The sequence below is a fragment of the Emericellopsis cladophorae genome (assembly GCF_022114955.1).
Source record: "Emericellopsis cladophorae strain MUM 19.33 chromosome Unknown NODE_93_length_51195_cov_114_010407, whole genome shotgun sequence".
NCBI classification, from domain to species: domain Eukaryota; kingdom Fungi; phylum Ascomycota; class Sordariomycetes; order Hypocreales; family Bionectriaceae; genus Emericellopsis; species Emericellopsis cladophorae.
This window is the reverse complement of record NW_026251018.1, coordinates 32,344-48,825: the sequence shown is the minus strand read 5'-3', so window position 1 is coordinate 48,825 and position 16,482 is coordinate 32,344. Positions and strand designations below refer to the sequence as shown.

Here is a 16,482-nt window from a genome sequence, read left to right as displayed (position 1 = left end):
GCTGATCTTCGTGAATTGGTCGTGGCGGGCTCGCGTCGGGCGCGCCTCGACTTTAATGCGAGGTGTGTTCGAGATTGACGGGTTCCCAAGGAGTTCCACGTCGTACGAGGGGTCTTCGCCACGTTAGAGGGCTTCCAGCTATTTACGCTTCTTACGACCCACGTGGACACGATGGGCCTCAAGGAGACGTTAGTGAAGCTCATCGCCTTCGAGCTCGCCAGGAGGTCGCTGCGTGCTCAGGGTCAGTGTCATCTATAAGGCTCTTGTTTCCGGCGAGAGGGTCTGCGCCGTTGGAATTTCGACCTAAGGTCTTTCTGCGGGAGATCTCTGCTGCATAGCTGCGTCTTCGTACCGTCCGCGCGATTGATTAGAGGCTCGTGTTCCGATCATTATGCCCCTCACGGTCCCTTCTTCCAAACGTTGGAATTAAAGAGATTGACCTGTCAGAACTGGATTTAATGAAGAGACTGAGAAGGTGCACAATGTCGAGAGGGCGCAGCTAGATCGCTGCGAGTACGGGGTCCTTGGTAACTGTCACAGCTGGTCAAGACTGGGGCCTACCTACCCTTGCACCGCACTCACGTGGACACGCGCCTGCCCCTGCATTTAGTCGCGATCTCGACCGTCTTCTGATTGTAGCTCTTCGAGCTACGTCTTGTACATAGAGCTTATCCGACCTGAGGAGTGCCTATCCGTAGCAATAGACCTGATCAGCCTGACCGAGTGTTCCCTGTCCTACCCGCCGACCGACCGCCCCTTACACTACGTATATAAGGGTTCACCGAGGGAAGAGCTTTCGTAACCTGGGAATACTTCTAGGAAGATCAAGAGATTAATATAGTCACTAAGGACCCTATACTCGTAGCTACCTAGCAGCGCCCTCGCGATATTATGCACGTTCTCACTCTCTTCATCGAATCCAGCTCTGACAGGTATACTTAAAGCCTCGGACCGGCATGGTCCGAGATTATTCATAATTAGCGCGCACACACCACCTACAAGCCGCTTAATAGAGATTCTTCTCCTTCTACCCTAGTTCATGCGCCAAAGTGAGCGAACTGCGCCCACTCCAGCGGCCGCTTCCGCTTCTGACTCCTGAGCGTCACCACGCTCTCCCGCATGGCTTCAGCTATCCTCCTGCTGTCGAGCATGTTCTCCTCCCCGGGCCCAAAAAGCGAGGTGTAGAACCAACCCGTGATCGACACGCAATCATCATTCATCGAGGGCCAGAGGCATGCCACAACGTGCGGGAACCCGGCTGCCTGGAACCCGCTGGCTAGGTGAAGGGCCTCGTCCTGCAGCGGATCGACTTCGTTCCGTGCTGTGGAGCAGGCCGAGAGGACGGCTATGAAGGCATGCCGAAGCTTCAATTGGAAGACGTGCTGTATCGAGAGAAAATCTTGAACACGGATGCCAGATTCTACCGTCTTCTCGAAAACAAGGTGGCTCATCAAAGGGTCCAGACGCGATGGTTCGCCGTGGCAGGAGACGTGGAAGATGCCGCAGTCTTCTATGGCTGCGGTGACTTTGCCTGCGGACGGTTGCTTGATCAAATTGAGCTCAAACCTATTATGCGCGGCTGCGCGGACGGCGCCTATTTCTGCCTTAACATCGAGGTCTCCAAACCCCGGCGTGGTGGCCATGGTGGCAAGCAGGAGGTTTCCCGGTCGTCGCCTCCTATCCTCGTCGGGAGAGGAGGCCGACTGTGTCTGGACGTCGAGTATACGGTCTCGAGAGGCGCGTAGGAGCTGCAGACTTGGCACGTATGAGGATATGGTGCGTGAGTAAACGTTGTTCCTCGAACTTTCCTTGAAATTTTCAGTCGCAGCGTGGAGCGGCATGGATGACGCCAGGCCGCTTCTGATCCACCATACTCGCGGAAGTTTTTGGGGGCATTGACAGTTCAATATCCCTGCCTCCTCTAAAATCGGTTTCACGCAGACTTTCCATATCCATGTCAAGTAGCTCCGGAGTTCCATGTTGATGAGCGCCTGATCGTCGTTGGGACTGCCCGACCAGGCCGTCTTCTTGGACCACTTAAGAATCTCTTCTCCGCAGAGTTCAGGAAGCTGAAGAGTTTTGATCCTATTGCGAGATACAATAACAGCGTCACTCCTGAGATGCGAGCTGTTGACGAAGAAGATAGGCCCCTCAGTCGCACAGGCCATCAACTCCTGTTCAGAAGGACCGAGAAGAAAGTCCTCGAACCCTTTGGTGGCGCGAATTGTAGCAAGACAGGACAGGTAGTCTTGCAAGGGCTTGTTTCGCCCCCTCGAATCATTGTCTGGTGTTGGCTCGTTGACAACATTCTTGGGCAGACTATTCGTGGCCTCGTATGTAGGGCTCCTGAGCACTCCGGTGAGCTGTCTAAATTCTTCCGCGAGCTCTGGTCGCAGGTCTTTTAACCCTTTAGTCCCGTCCTCTCCGTCAGTTCTCCGACCGAGGACAACGGCCCGGCCACCCTCCAGACACTGGAGCGCCAGATGTGGTTTCGTCGGATCATGCTGTAGCATGACTGCAAATGCATCGGAAGGCACGCCGTTGAAGACCGACATGAGAAAGGTGCTGTCTCTGTGACCGAGCCACCGCGGGTTGAGGACGGCCAGGAAATCCGTGACCTCTCTAGCGATCCGAGCAGCTTCGTCGAGTTTGTCAAGCCGATGAAGGATCCGCAAGCAACCTGCCGCACACTTGATCTTATGCATCTTGTGGCCTGCCTCCAAGTTCCAAGCTTCCATGAAAGCAACCTTGGCCCGCTCCAAGTGACTTCTTTCTACCTGTTGAGAGAATTCGGACAGGGTTTCCGCCACGGTCCCAAGCATCCAAAGACAAAATGTTCTTTTATGGGGTTCTACGCTACCCGATTCAACAGCGTTCTCTGCATGTTCGAGGGCTTTTTCAAGGTCCATTTTCATGTTTTCATCAGCGATCTTGTCTGAAGGTCCTCGGCCGCTTCTTAGCTGCCCATGCCGGTATCGGCTGTGGAGATACATTGCTAGATCTGCTCTGTGGTGTTCGAGGTTCGGGCGTCTTCGCAAGTATTCGCTTTCTACTACATGACGTATCTCCTCGATGGCGCTGTCGAGATCTTCTACATTCCCAGACCTCTCATACCTGGCATGCAAGCAACTTGCGTAGAGCTGGCGAGAGCTTGATGCAGCCAGTGGTTCGTCTGGGGCAGACTGGGTGGCCTTACGCGAGTTCTGAATAGCGTGCGCGAGATCGTCGTTGAGACCCGTTCTTTCGAACAAATACAGGTAGGTTTGACCGAGGCCCTCGAAGAACTTGTGTCTCGCCCGAGGAGTGTCGGGCGTGAGTTCTAGTCCGTGTTTAAGCCAGGTGATAGCAGCATCGAGATCCTCCCTCTCCCGATTCAGTGTATAGCGTTCAAGATGACAGGCGCCGAGGTTTTTTGAGGCCGAGGTCAGGAATGTGTTGAAGAGCTCAGGGCTAAAACCATTCTGAGTACCTTCGCCGCTTTTTATAAGCTCAATACTCTCCTTCAGGTACTCAAAAGCCTCGTCGAGGTGCGGGATAGATCCGGTTGCACGATACAGTTGTAGGAGGTGAAACCCTAGATCGGACAGATGCGTTCCTTGCTCGGCCCTGACCAACACCGGGCTAAGCGACTGTGTTCCCACTTCAACTGCTTCCCGGATATGTCCAATGTCGCCAGTTTCTTGATATAATAGTCCCAGTACGTGAGAAAGACTGCCATTGATACGCAATCGCAATCTGAGCGCCATCGCTACCAATGCGAACTTGTTGGCGTTCATTTCGTCTTCGTTCCAGGTCCAATTTGGAGCGTTTGCCACCATGAAAAAATGCCAAACCCAATGCATACTTGGTTGAAACAACCCTAACGCCTGTCGAAGAACGGTTATGGTTACCTGGAGTGACTGAGGATTGCGGTAGCTCGAATAATGCGCGATGTATATCTGGCTGTGAAGGAGGTATCGATGTGGTTGCAGAATCGAGAAGAATGGTGTCTTTAAACAGCAATGTGATATACTTGTCGCTGCGTCGTCGATATCCTCCCTTCTTTGCGTTGTCTGAAACCTCTCGTACGCCTGGTTTGCCTGTTCGGCTAGGGGTTGGGAACCATCGAGTCTCTCGAACATTTGACGGATAAGTAGACATTTTTCTGGTTCGGTTTCAAGGAGGCGGTGGTAATGATTCGTTAAAGTATCTGGCGTTATTGGCGAAAAGGAGGTGCGAGTCCTGGTAATGATGGTCGGAATGACCAGGAGTCTGGATAATGGGATGAACCTTAGAAGGGCCTGGATATGGACCAACGGTATCATGAGCCAATTATATATGATGAATCGAAAGAAATAGTTCATGATTAGAACAGGTGTTGTCTTGGAGTGTCTGATGTGTAGAATAGGTATCGTTCTTTTTCCTATCTCAAGCCAGAGCAGCTTTGGAAGAGGAAAGGTTTGTGTTCAGCCGGCTTAGGATTGCTTTTACAACTTGGAATTCCCATCCAATATTAATGGAATCTCGATCGTCTCGAGATTCGAGAAGTCCTACGGAGGACCACGTGAAAAGTTCTAAGTCGGCGCTAGCTATACTAGATATATATATCGTTCTAGATAGCTATTTTTAGTGTAGGTTTAGTAATTAAGTTCCACGCCGCTGAATATACTTATTTCTAACATTTAATTATATAGATTTTTAAATATAATAAAAAATATATATAATCTATCGCTATATTAATTTATATAAAAAGTCTTCTTAAGCTCTTTCTTACTTTATACTGGTTTGTCTATATAAAAATTGAATTTATTTCTTATAATACTCTTCTTTATCTAGTGATAGACTTTTTTTATTTTTTAAGGTCTAGCGAGATATCAAGGTAAGGAAGGTATTGTATACTCTTTTAATTAAAAGCTTACTGTTAAAGATAATATTAGTATAGTGAAGCGTTATCCTCTTAATTTAATATTCTAAATTAATTAATTTTATATTATTCTAAACAAATATTTTCAGTATTAAGATAATTGTCTCATAGCGCTATCAATTAATATCAGCTTAAGTTTTTATTATGTTTTCATTAAGACTTATAATTATAGCCCTTATAGTAATATTAATATATCGTACCTTAATAAATAGCCTTAGAAGAAGTAATATAATAAAATACGTCTTACGATATTTTATTATATTAAGTGGTAATAATAAAAGAAGGTTTATGCTCAACTTTATTATATAATTTCCTAAAGCCTACTTATCCCCTAACCCTTTAGTATCTTAGCGGCCGAGAACTTTTAGCATAGTCCTCCGCACTAGAGTGGCCTGAGCCTTATCGTATGCATTATTAATTACGTAGAACCGATGACTATTCCACTGTTTGCTGATAGGTCGCCAAGCGCTACGCATGCATAGAACACACGTCGCTAGGCGCTTTTCTCAGCTCCCTTCTTCGCCTCGACGGTGATAGGTAGTTTGTCTAGGAAGCTAAGCTATTAAAGGCTTAGCTAACCCCTACAGAAGGCTAGCGTTCTGCCCCCACGCTTCAGTGGCTTGCCTCAGTGACGTGGCAACCATATCACAGCCATACTACGCATAGCCTCATTATAGCCTCATTGGATTTCCTCTATCAACTCCTGCTGGTATACTATAAGAGAGAGAAACCAGAGGTTATTTCCCTGCTACTTCCTATAATACAGCATCGCATCGGAGGCCTGATGCGGACCACCAAACTCCAGTCCCTTTCCACGAAGTCGACCTATTCCTAAGCATTTTTAAAGCCTTGTCAACCCTAAGCCCTACTGCAGTCATGGGAACGAAAGTCGTGATTCCTAAGACTTTTGCCTCGTTCGATGCATTAAAGCTCGGTCGCTTCATCACCAATCTGGAAAACCCAACAGATGATTTCGACGACCCGAATTATGACATAGCGCCTATGTTTGTCATCACCGATGGGAAGAACTTCAAGGGGCAAGGGGAAAACAAGGTCGCTTCGGGCGTTTTGGGGTATCTCTCTAAATTCCTTTCGCTTCGGATGTCATCTTACCATACAGGCGGTATCGATGTATCCGCACCAGAATACAGGGAGTATTCTTTGAACAATGCGAGGCGCTACTTCAATGAGGCAATAGCCAAGGAGGAGACCCAGATTTTTATCGAGCGAGCTCGCAGAGAAGGTTCTATCTTTATGGTTGTCGGACTGTATACCTTCCGGGATGCCCAGGTTGCTCTGTCGGAGGCATCGGCGCAAAGCAATGAGGGGCAAGCATCGGTACCATTCTCGTACGCTGCGGCTGCGGCAGGAGCTCCCGTGCCTGTCAACAGCGCGATAGACGCTAGACTCTGTGGAGATCGGATTCGAGAAAACGATAGAAACGTTCAGTTGGAAGCTCCTGGAGAGAAAATCTTTGCATTTCGATACTGGAAGGTCAGAACGACGCGCTTACGCAATCAAGGAACACAGCCTCGTCCCGGGAAGGGTTCGCAATGGAAAGAGATAGGCTCGTCACAGTCGAGAGCTGCCGGCAATGAAGGCCAGGGGGACGAGGCGGCTTCGCCTTTTTATTATACTATCCAAGTGGAGGTGGACGACTCGGCCGAGGTTGATCCGAATGATCTTGAAGGTGAATTCGAAGAAGAACTAGAGGATGGGGTCAATTTTCTAATCCAGAAATAGAATGATATGAAATATTTCACGGTGACCTCTCATCGAGAGATCGAGATGTGTGGTTGCGCGTAGAGGCCCCCTGGCCCCAATAGTCGGGGCCTACCAGAAACATGCATAAGCGAGCTAGCCCAGCCGTTCTAGCTCCGCGACAGGGGACAGAATCATTGACTAGTTCACGCCCCAGGCGCCTAAAACGTCGCGCCTACCTCTGACTGATTTTCTCCCGCGCTGGACCTCAAGACGCTTCACGCGGTTCACGAGCAGGCCAACGCAAACCGGCCCAATGATGGTGCATAGCGTAATGGCCCAAGTTACGACCAGGAATATCTAGGAGGGTTGGTCAGGGGAACCTGACTCGCCGCTGAATATGCCAGTGCTCTCGGCTAACGCTGAGATCAAAAAGTCGATTTCCCCACGGGCAACCATTGCAAGACCGAGAATGGAAGCCGGATAAACTGAAACAGGCATTTCCGCCTTGGACGATGCGTTTGATGGAACACTCCCGCCTCCTTGAGAGAATGCAGGCTGGAGAAGCCCGTTGCCATTCGGGCCATCCTGGACGGTCTGTCGTTGAGATCGCTCAGACCTCGCCTCATCGGCGTTCGTCGTCTTATCCGCTCCAGTTGCCACACACTTCGTTCCAGATGCGATTTCGTCAGTACGCTTCTTGCCCATGTTAAAAACCTTCATGACGACCCCTGTCCGTGCTAATAAGCGGTGTAGTCGCTTATCTGTAGATATTAGATACTAACGAATCGACCCATGACATCCTCTTCCGCTTAGTTACTACACATTTTGTCGTTATCTTAAGATGAACGAACATACGCCGCAATTTCCGGATGACTGTCTTCCCCCAGAAGACAGCTATAACTCACGACAGCAGGAGCTACATACAGCGATCAATACCTGGGCATCGCAACGAGGCTATGCCTTTGTTACAGGAAGGTCAAGAAACACAAACAGCGGCAGACAACGATTTGTCTTTATATGCGATCGCGGCGCAGGTCGCACCCCTGATCCTTCAACTATACGACAAAGGCTTATAACTTCACAACGTACTGGCTGCCAGTTCTCCGTCATTGGAACAGAAGATGCAAATCGAATTACCTGGACTCTTGCGCATCGCCTAGACCCCCAATTCGCTATCCACAACCACGAACCAAGTTATAATATGTCTGCACATCCTGTTCATCGTTAACTCTCACAGGCAGATAGGTCAACTGTTCAAGACCTATCAAATGCTGGAGTCGCGCCAAAAGAGATCAGGTTATATCTTCGCAACTATTCAGACACAATTGCAACTCAGCAAGATATCTACAACTATATTGCACAAGGCAAGCGAGACCTCTCAAAAGGGCAAAGCAATATATATACTCTTACGAACGAGCTCGAAAATAAGGGCTTTTGGAACCGAATGCGGCTAGACGAGGATAACCGAGTTACCTCTGTCTTATTCGCCCATCCCAAGTCCCTAGAATACCTTAAAGCCTATCCGGACTTGCTTATATTAGACTGTACATATAAGACAAACAAGTATAAGATGCCCCTTCTCGATATGATTGGGGTTGACGCTTGTCAGCGATCTTTCTGTATTGCCTTCGCCTTCCTTAGTGGCGAGGATGAAGTCGACTATACTTAGGCACTTGATCGGCTACGGCAAATGTACGAGAGCTGTGGCGCGAGACTTCTATCTGTTATGCTTATAGATCGTTGCCTTGCCTTTATGAATGCAGTATCGCAATGCTTCCCACAAGCGGCATCTCTTTTATGCCTCTGGCATGTAAATAAGGCTGATACTCGTCACTGCCTCCTAAGCTTTACCCGTGGCGATGAGGATCAGCCTCAAGCTCAAGGCCTTGAGAAGTGGCAAGAGTTCTATCAGCATTGGCATCAGATTATGGCTTTAAGCACTGAGGATATGTTTGAAGATAACCTTAATAAGCTCAAATAGCGCTACGTCCTAGTCTATATCAGAGAGGTTGGTTATATTATAGAGACCTGGCTTGATCTCTATAAAGAAAGGTTTGTGAAAGCTTGGGTTGATAAATACCCTCACTTCCGCAATGTTATCACCTCCCGGAGTGAGGGTATCCACGAGCTTATCAAGCAACATCTAAAGACCAGTCAATTAGACCTCTTCGAGACCTGGAGGTCTATCAAGCGCGCGTTGCTAGATCAGATCGCCGAGCTGCACGCAAATCAGGCCAAACAGAAGTCACGCAAGCCTCTTGAGCTAACGGGGCCGCTATACGCTAATATACGTGGATAGGTATCTCACGAAGCGCTGCGCAGAGTCGAAGAGCAGCGAAAACGATCCCTCAATAACATTCTCCCTAGTTGTACAGGAGCATTTGAGTTATCGAACGGTCTTCTATGCGCTCATACGCTCCAAACTCTTCGTCAACAGGAGATGCCTCTTCGATTACGGCACTTCCATACGTATTGGCACCTTTATCGCGAGGGATCTCCTCGCTTGCTGATAGAGCCACGCCGGCTATTCGACCGGGTTGCAGCTAGCTCAATATTGCTAAGAACAAGCACTCAGCGTGAACCCTGCGTATTTGAGGCTGTTGAGCAAGCGTCACAGGTAATAAAAAGGACTAAAGTAAAGCCAATATGCATAAGGTGCAATCAGCAAGGCCACACAAGAAGCTCAAAGGCGTGTGCGTTACGATATGCGGATCTCATACTATTATCAACCGCAGCTCTATCTCAAGGAACTTCAGCTTCAGCTCGGCCGCCGGAACTGATGTCAGTTTTAACACCAGCGCGAGAACTACCCTCAGTGCCAGCGGTGGCACTAGATCACAATCCACATACATCGCCGGCGCCGGCGCCGGCAATAGGTTCAACTGTGCAGCCAGTAGTGCCGCCAGATTCGCTCTCAGCTGCGGAGCTACAGCCACTCCCACCGAGTGTCGTTTTACTATCCTCATCGCCAGCGCTGAGGCCAGAGCCGGAGCCGGAGGTACCGCACTATCACCCTTATGCTATATATCAACGATATGTTACAGCGCGAAAGGCTTAGTACAAGACGCTGCCTCGAGGTGATTTAAAGACGAACCAGCAATATCGAAAGGCAATAGGACTACCTCAGCGGTATAGCAAGAAGGAGTATAACTAGTGTTTAGATTACAAGTAAATGGGCAAACGATGCATAGAGAAGAGACCTATCCGGGACTGGACCAAGGAGGAACAGATAGCATATCTAGATTGGACTACAGCAGAAGAAGCCCGGGTTGAAGCGCAGGTTGAAGCGCAGGTTGAAGCTCAGATAGCAGAAGAGATAGCTACTGGGCGGTTTTCACGTAGACGAGGCATGAAGGATGTCTGGGAGGCAGCTGAGAGAGATAGCGAAGAGCAACAGGCATTATATAGAGGCACCTGAAGAGCATAGTCGAGTGTATATTGGGTAAAAGACTGTAAGGCAGGTAATGTTATTATGGGACTAAGTAGCCATCTAGCCTCGCAGCGTAGCCGATTTACGCGGAGGCGAGGCCTTTATAGCTTACACGCGCGGCAGGAGGCGCATCACGTGACACTTATTTGCACCCGTACGGGTGCACCTACGGGCTCCCCTCAGCCACCAGGCAGTCCGAAGCCTGCACGCTGTAGCAAATGCGCCAAAACAGGTCATAAAGTACGAAGCTGTCCGAAATATATTTGAAGTCTCACTCTATCGATAACTTTCTTTAATTAGTAACTTAGTTGATTGTGTTGTTCTTGATCGACCTTTTTGTATGTAGATGACGGGGAAGGTGCGCCGCTCGCTTGGGTGCGCCGCTCGCTTGGGTGCGCCGCTCGCTTGGGTGCGCCGCTCGCATGTGGATTACGTTAAACCGACTTCTATTCTATCTACCCGGTAGCTAGTCTAGACCCGAACGTCACATAACTCCACACTCAGCGGTGGCTCTGTACTTAACAGGGCGCCATAATTCGAAGACGACTTCGCCACCACCTGGAGGTAGCGTTGGATCTTCGGTAGCACCCAGACTGTCCCTGGCGGAGGGAGGCAATACTTGGTCATCGTTGCGACACCGTGCTCCCACGTTAGAAAGCAATTCTGTACTCTTATAGTATCGAGCATTTGTAGCTTCCTGTCGAATAGAGTATGTAACACGAAGGGTCAGGAAGCTCTATCACACTTTTAGTAGCATCGCTAAAGTCCGTTGCCGAGGAGCGACAAAGGAACCTCAGCCTGTCAGGGTCGCGGAGCCATTGCGCGCAACTTACTCTTGGTGATTTGAGTTGGAAGGAGGGCGTGGAGGCCAAATTGACGACTGGCGAACGCTTGGATATGTCTGATTTGAGTATGCGGTGATGAATTGCTGGAAACCTGTCTTGATCAGACTACTGCTCCTGCCCTGGCAGGAGGCGCCCGCCGGACGTACCCGAAACTGGTGTGACGTCACGCACTAACTGAGCGCGTCGCGCGATAACCCGGTCGGAGGTTGGGCCTGACACTTTGTTCCTTCCTGAAGCCACGCAACGTGACAACGCGACAGAAAATAGGCTCAACGCAATGGATATGTATCAAGCTCCTCCGGGCAATAAGTCGCAGCTCGTGCAATACAGGGGTGCACAGCGGATCAAAGTGCCCCCAGCACATGACTCGCCGCTCGCCTACCGAGAGGACACTCTCGTTAGTGTCTTTAACGATATATACGAGCATTTTATCAACATTCTCTATCTTCCCTCCGAGCGTGTAGTCTTTCCGCCCGCAGATACAGGACGCCACGTCCTCGATGTTAGGTATCTAAGGGATGAGCTACGTTTGGCTCCTCGTGTTATCTCGCTGCTTGAGCGATTGCCGTATGTGGACGGAACCACGCGACGCGGTCCTCTTTGGTATCCATTGGCCAAGATGATTGATTACTGCGACAACAGGCAGGCGCGTGAGGCACGGGACCCGAATAACCTGAGTTGGTTCACAAGATCCCCTTCAGCAGCCTTTCCGGATTCGCCCGATCTAGACTACATGCGACCGACAGATGTTGCTCTTGCTTTCCCCTCTGGAAAGGGTCAGCAGATTATTCTAGACACAGAAGCCAGTAAGTCTCCCTATAATTTGTTGTTGATTATGATTAATCAAAATGAAAGATAGTATTCGCTTGATGACAGACTTGTGGGAGCTGCCGGTCGCACTACTTGATGAACCTTTAGAGGTCCCAGAGCACCAAGACCACTACCGTAATCATGCTGGGTACCATGCCCCAAGCGTTTTGCGAACCTACTACGAGGATTTATTATCTCTAGAAATATATCCGTTTCGTTCAGACGATGAAATTGGTATTTATAATGTAAGTGCGTCGAGTACCGGAAGCTTACATTAGTACTGAAATATCTCAGGAACCATCAACATTTATCATAAGTAATATTCTTCGTCGTCACTTTGGCTATCCTCATGAATTTCGAAGGGATGCTTGGGCAAAGGCGGTCTATCAAGTCGAAGACGAGGCTATGAACATGGACGAAAAGCTTATGGATGAACAGGAGGCTCGCAATAAAGCCCGCAATCTAGAAGTTAAAGATGAGGAAGTTGATTATAGTGAAGAGCTGATGCTGCAGGCGACACAAGAAGTGGTCAAAAAACTTGGGCTTATTTGACTATCTAGTGTTTCTTCGCGATGATAGTCTTAATATTGTCCTTGGTGCCTCCTGGCATGTCCGTGCCTCCTTTTTCTGTTTGTTGGATGACCCGTGACAGCAGCAGCGGGAAACGTATCCGCAGTAGAACTGGTCTTTGGCGACTCGTGAGTATCAAGGCCAGCAAGAGCGGTCGCAGCGGCATGTGGCGCAAGGTTTTGGTTTTGGTCAAGGCCCTGCTTCGCTGTCTTCGGGGGGCTAAGCGACTGGGTAGCACTGGCCGCGACTTGAGCAGGCACCGACTCCCATTTTTCATTCAGACCAGCCTCAGCATACTCCTGAGCACACCCGGGCTGTCGCACTCGACAATGCCTAGTTCCAATAGCTCTTCATCAGTCGCCAGTCTCGAGCTATTACGCTCTTCAACCACGACCGAACCTGGCTCGACGAGGAGGAGGTACGTCCCGTCCCCATCGTTGATATTGGCTTAATCCTCAAAGACAACATAGCCGCCGTCGTCGCGTTCCCAGTGTCCGAGAAGAGTATCTGGTACGGTATATCTGTAATCGTACTGAGGGACTCGGCCGCCATACCACGGATCCGCGGTCAATAGCGCATAACCACCATCAGTGAACTCTCCAGGAGCTCTTGGGAAGATTGGCGTGCAGGGATTCTCGCTGAGATAGTCATCTCCTATCTCCTTGTCCCACGCAGGGTCCACACCTTTGAACTCCACTGTGACAATGACTTGTGTTACAGAGGTAATGAGCTCCTTTGTGCAGGTAAGCTTGTCCTTATCTACCATCTTTTCAGTTTCGTGGTATTGCCTTTTTTGTTTGACATTTGCCCCAGATAATTCTTCCACCGCGCTCATTGTTGACTCTGGGAATACTAGGCTTACTAGTGTTGCCTACAGTTGTACCAAGAGCAGGAATCTGTTGCTTACTAGCGGACCAGCTGCGAAGGGTTTTTATCGTTAGGTGCGCCGTGGAACCTTATGAAAGGGTACTCGTCTACCTCGCAATCGAGGTCTTTATGGACGTGTTCCTTCCATTGCTCTTTGTGCTGCTTCTTCCATCGCTTGACCTCGTTACTCTTTTGTTCACGTCTTGGTGGCTCGAATGGGCAGCGAAGACAGTTTTCACAAGGGCCCTCGATCTGGTGTCTGTCCCATAGAGCGTTTGCTGCAGAGCTCAGGCGAGCCCCGTGTTACGTCGGCGCCCCATTGTGCTCACTTCTCCAACCCGTGAAGAGGCACATAATGCCCTTGACTCGAAGTGGCGTTTCAATTCGGCGGGCAGTGTGTTGACAAGTTGCGAACTGACGGGCTCTTCGGGAGAGGATATTGGGGACAGTGCATGGCGTATATCAACTTTGACACTATATCTAGGCCGAGGGTCAGATACGTGGACAGACGGTGGCATACTGCTCCGCCGGAGGAGAGGAAGCAGAAGAAATTGTCGATGAACCCGGTGGCGGCGTGGAAGGAGCCTTACGTGGTGGACGTGCTGATTTATCTGGTGCAGGAGCAGGCTGCTAGTTGGTCGTTGAAATTTCGAAGATAGCTTTGTCCGTCGATCCAGAAGGAAATGCGGGATAGCGTAACAATTTTCTGGATATACGCTGCCAGGATCTGAACTCTGTTCTCGCGCCGAAACCCGGCTTTCTGTACAGGCACGACCATGTTCACATTATACGATAGAAAGACGACTTTGATGACCTAGGCGTGGTCTAAGATATGACACGCCGGGTGTGGGCGGACCTCTAACAAGGGCGCTAGGCTCGACTGAAAGTAAAGGTGGAAGGTATGTGCGCGTGATGGAAGGTTGAAAGGGAACTCTGATAGGAACGAGGGCTGGGCTACGGAGCTCACAGACCACCCACACAGAGCGCATAAATAGCTATCGCGCTCAGCATTATTCAAGGTAGTTGAACACCCTTCGCAACGCGTGACACCGGATACGTTATTCGTTATTTTTCCCCTTCGACAAGCCATAGCTTACTATCAGCCTTTTTGACCCAAAAATAGAAGAATCGTTCGAGAAGAAGATTCTATTTCCATTCGCCTCGGCGACTTTGCTGCGGATACTCAGCGCACGGATACCTTCCCCGTCATTGGCCCACTTTCCTGCTGAGGCGGAGGTGTCCAACTGCCCCACTTGCCCGATCTGGCACATACCTAGACACTCTATGGCTGAACCCTAGCCCCCCAGGCTTTGTGGGTGGCTCCTCTGTGGATGTAATTAATCGCAAGATCGCGTCTCACTTACGGGCCGAATCTGAACCATACGTAAAGAACGACGGTCAACGGCAAATCAAGTGTGCTCATCAGTGCCTCCAGGGATGGTCGTTGTCTTTCGAGAATAAATGGCCTGTTTCAACACAGAACGTCAAAATACACGTGTCCCTAGGATACAGCAGACTACGGCCCGGACACCTCACACGTGGAAGAATAAGTAAAGTAGACGCCCAATCGGATATCTTAATTTGGCGGAGGATCGGTCTTGCCTGTAGGTCCCTCACGAAGGGAAGATCGTGGCGAGAACAGCGAGAAATACACGCTTCCGCGCCTCGTCTTCATTGCAGACATCATTGCCTTGACTGTACTCCCAGTACCTGGCTGTACCTTTCGTAAGCTGAGACCGTGGGAAACAATATTCGCAATCATTATAAGTCGCCATTGGTACGTTTGCAGATGACAATCCTTCTCCACGATCCCTCCAATGTACTCAAGGCTCGCAGCGAGCATTGCGTCCTTGATCGGGCGCGACACTGCTTCATCTTCCTCGACGAGCATTTGCAGCGTCAAGCTCATGGGATTGTGGATATAGCTCTCGCAGAGTGTCTCGTCTCTTATTCCGAACGCTGTGATTAGATTAGCGCTCGTGATAGAGGTGTCGTGGAGCTGTAGAGGGATGATGCGGAGATATATCCCCGCATATCCTCATGTAGTAAACTAGGACACTCTATCAAGAGCCTGAATTCGTGTGGCCTGATATCGTACTCTCTCTTTTGCAAATTTTGTTGGAGTTGATCTCTATGCGCGCGCTGAGAACTGCCTCGTCGTCTACGGTGGTATGCGGGAGAGATTGCAATGCCTTTGCCAGTGCACTAAATGCGGTATCTGACGTGGGCGAGTCTGTGTCGGGGTCACTAAAGCCGATGGCTCGTAGCCGTAGGTATTTCTCCATCGGCTCCGACACCTCCACGTTTGTGTCGGGCCAGGGAATACCCCGCCCGAGAGACGGAAAGTCGTCCAGACCCCCGAGTTTGGCAACATCGTGATGGAGATGTAGGAGGATGGTGTATTTTTTGTTTGTTAGGCTGGTTTGCCTTGATTAGTTAGCCACACATCAGGCCCACAGCTGCCCTCAAAGGCAGCATCTTCGCGCTATCGCGTTCTTCCTTCTTTTCTTAGCATCAGCATGTTCTTCAGATAGAGAATTCATCATCTTCCTTCTCTTCTGATCTGTTGTTCATCATCATCTTCATAGAACTGTCTCACCAGCGTGAGCTTTGTCTCTAGTGAGAAATGTTGACTCCAACCTGCGAGCCAGCAGTGTTTTCCTGCAGCAATCCACGGGATCGCAGCCTCGATATTCCTGAATGTTACACACCCGTCTGCAACCCGATCTCAGATCCCCGGCTCTACCACCAGCATCTCCAGCCTTCACCTCAAAACAACAGGGTAGGTCATAGCTCCTCGGTATGAGCATCTCATGCAAGACTTTCTTTACTCACGCGACTAATGCCATATAGGGTCAAGACTTGGGCGAAGACTCACACGGCTGCTCCAGTCCAGACCGCATCTCATGTACCAATCATATTCGCGGAAAAGGATCTATCTTTCGGTGCCGGATCACGACCAGAGGTTGAGTTGACGAAGCCAGGGTCAAGGCCCGATTGCCCATACAAACCAAACTATCTTGTCAGTTTCGTGGTGGACACTGTTATTCGAGAGTGTTGCAGTTGGTCCCGGCTTCTTTATTTACTCTTGTTGATCACGATCGATTCATTCTCTTGGTTACTTTAACATTGGTTTTGTCCATCCCCATCATTACTGATACACGTCGTGGTCTGAGTAACTCACCGTGAATTTCCTCGGAATTCCTGCATAGTCTCCATGTCATTGGTTTTGCCCGCCGCATATCGAAGCTAAAGTTTGATGTTCCAGAACGTATTCATACTGATTGGCCGAATGGCAAGATGTATCCCTGAAAAAGGTCTGCCGTGTCTCTCCAGCCTCCGCTCACAGGGAG

The 16,482-nt window shown here is 49.7% G+C and overlaps 1 protein-coding gene across 1 annotated transcript; it reads right to left on the bottom strand.

Moving 5' to 3' along the window:
• Positions 1-1,037: 1,037 nt before the first annotated feature.
• Positions 1,038-2,705, bottom strand: J7T54_000025 (uncharacterized protein; the record flags this gene model as incomplete). The annotated part of the gene is made up of 1 exon (XM_051510349.1): positions 1,038-2,705. The coding sequence occupies one exon, from the start codon at positions 2,703-2,705 to the stop codon at positions 1,038-1,040; it is 1,668 nt and encodes a 555-aa protein (XP_051358743.1).
• Between the last annotated feature and the right edge of the window lie 13,777 nt (positions 2,706-16,482).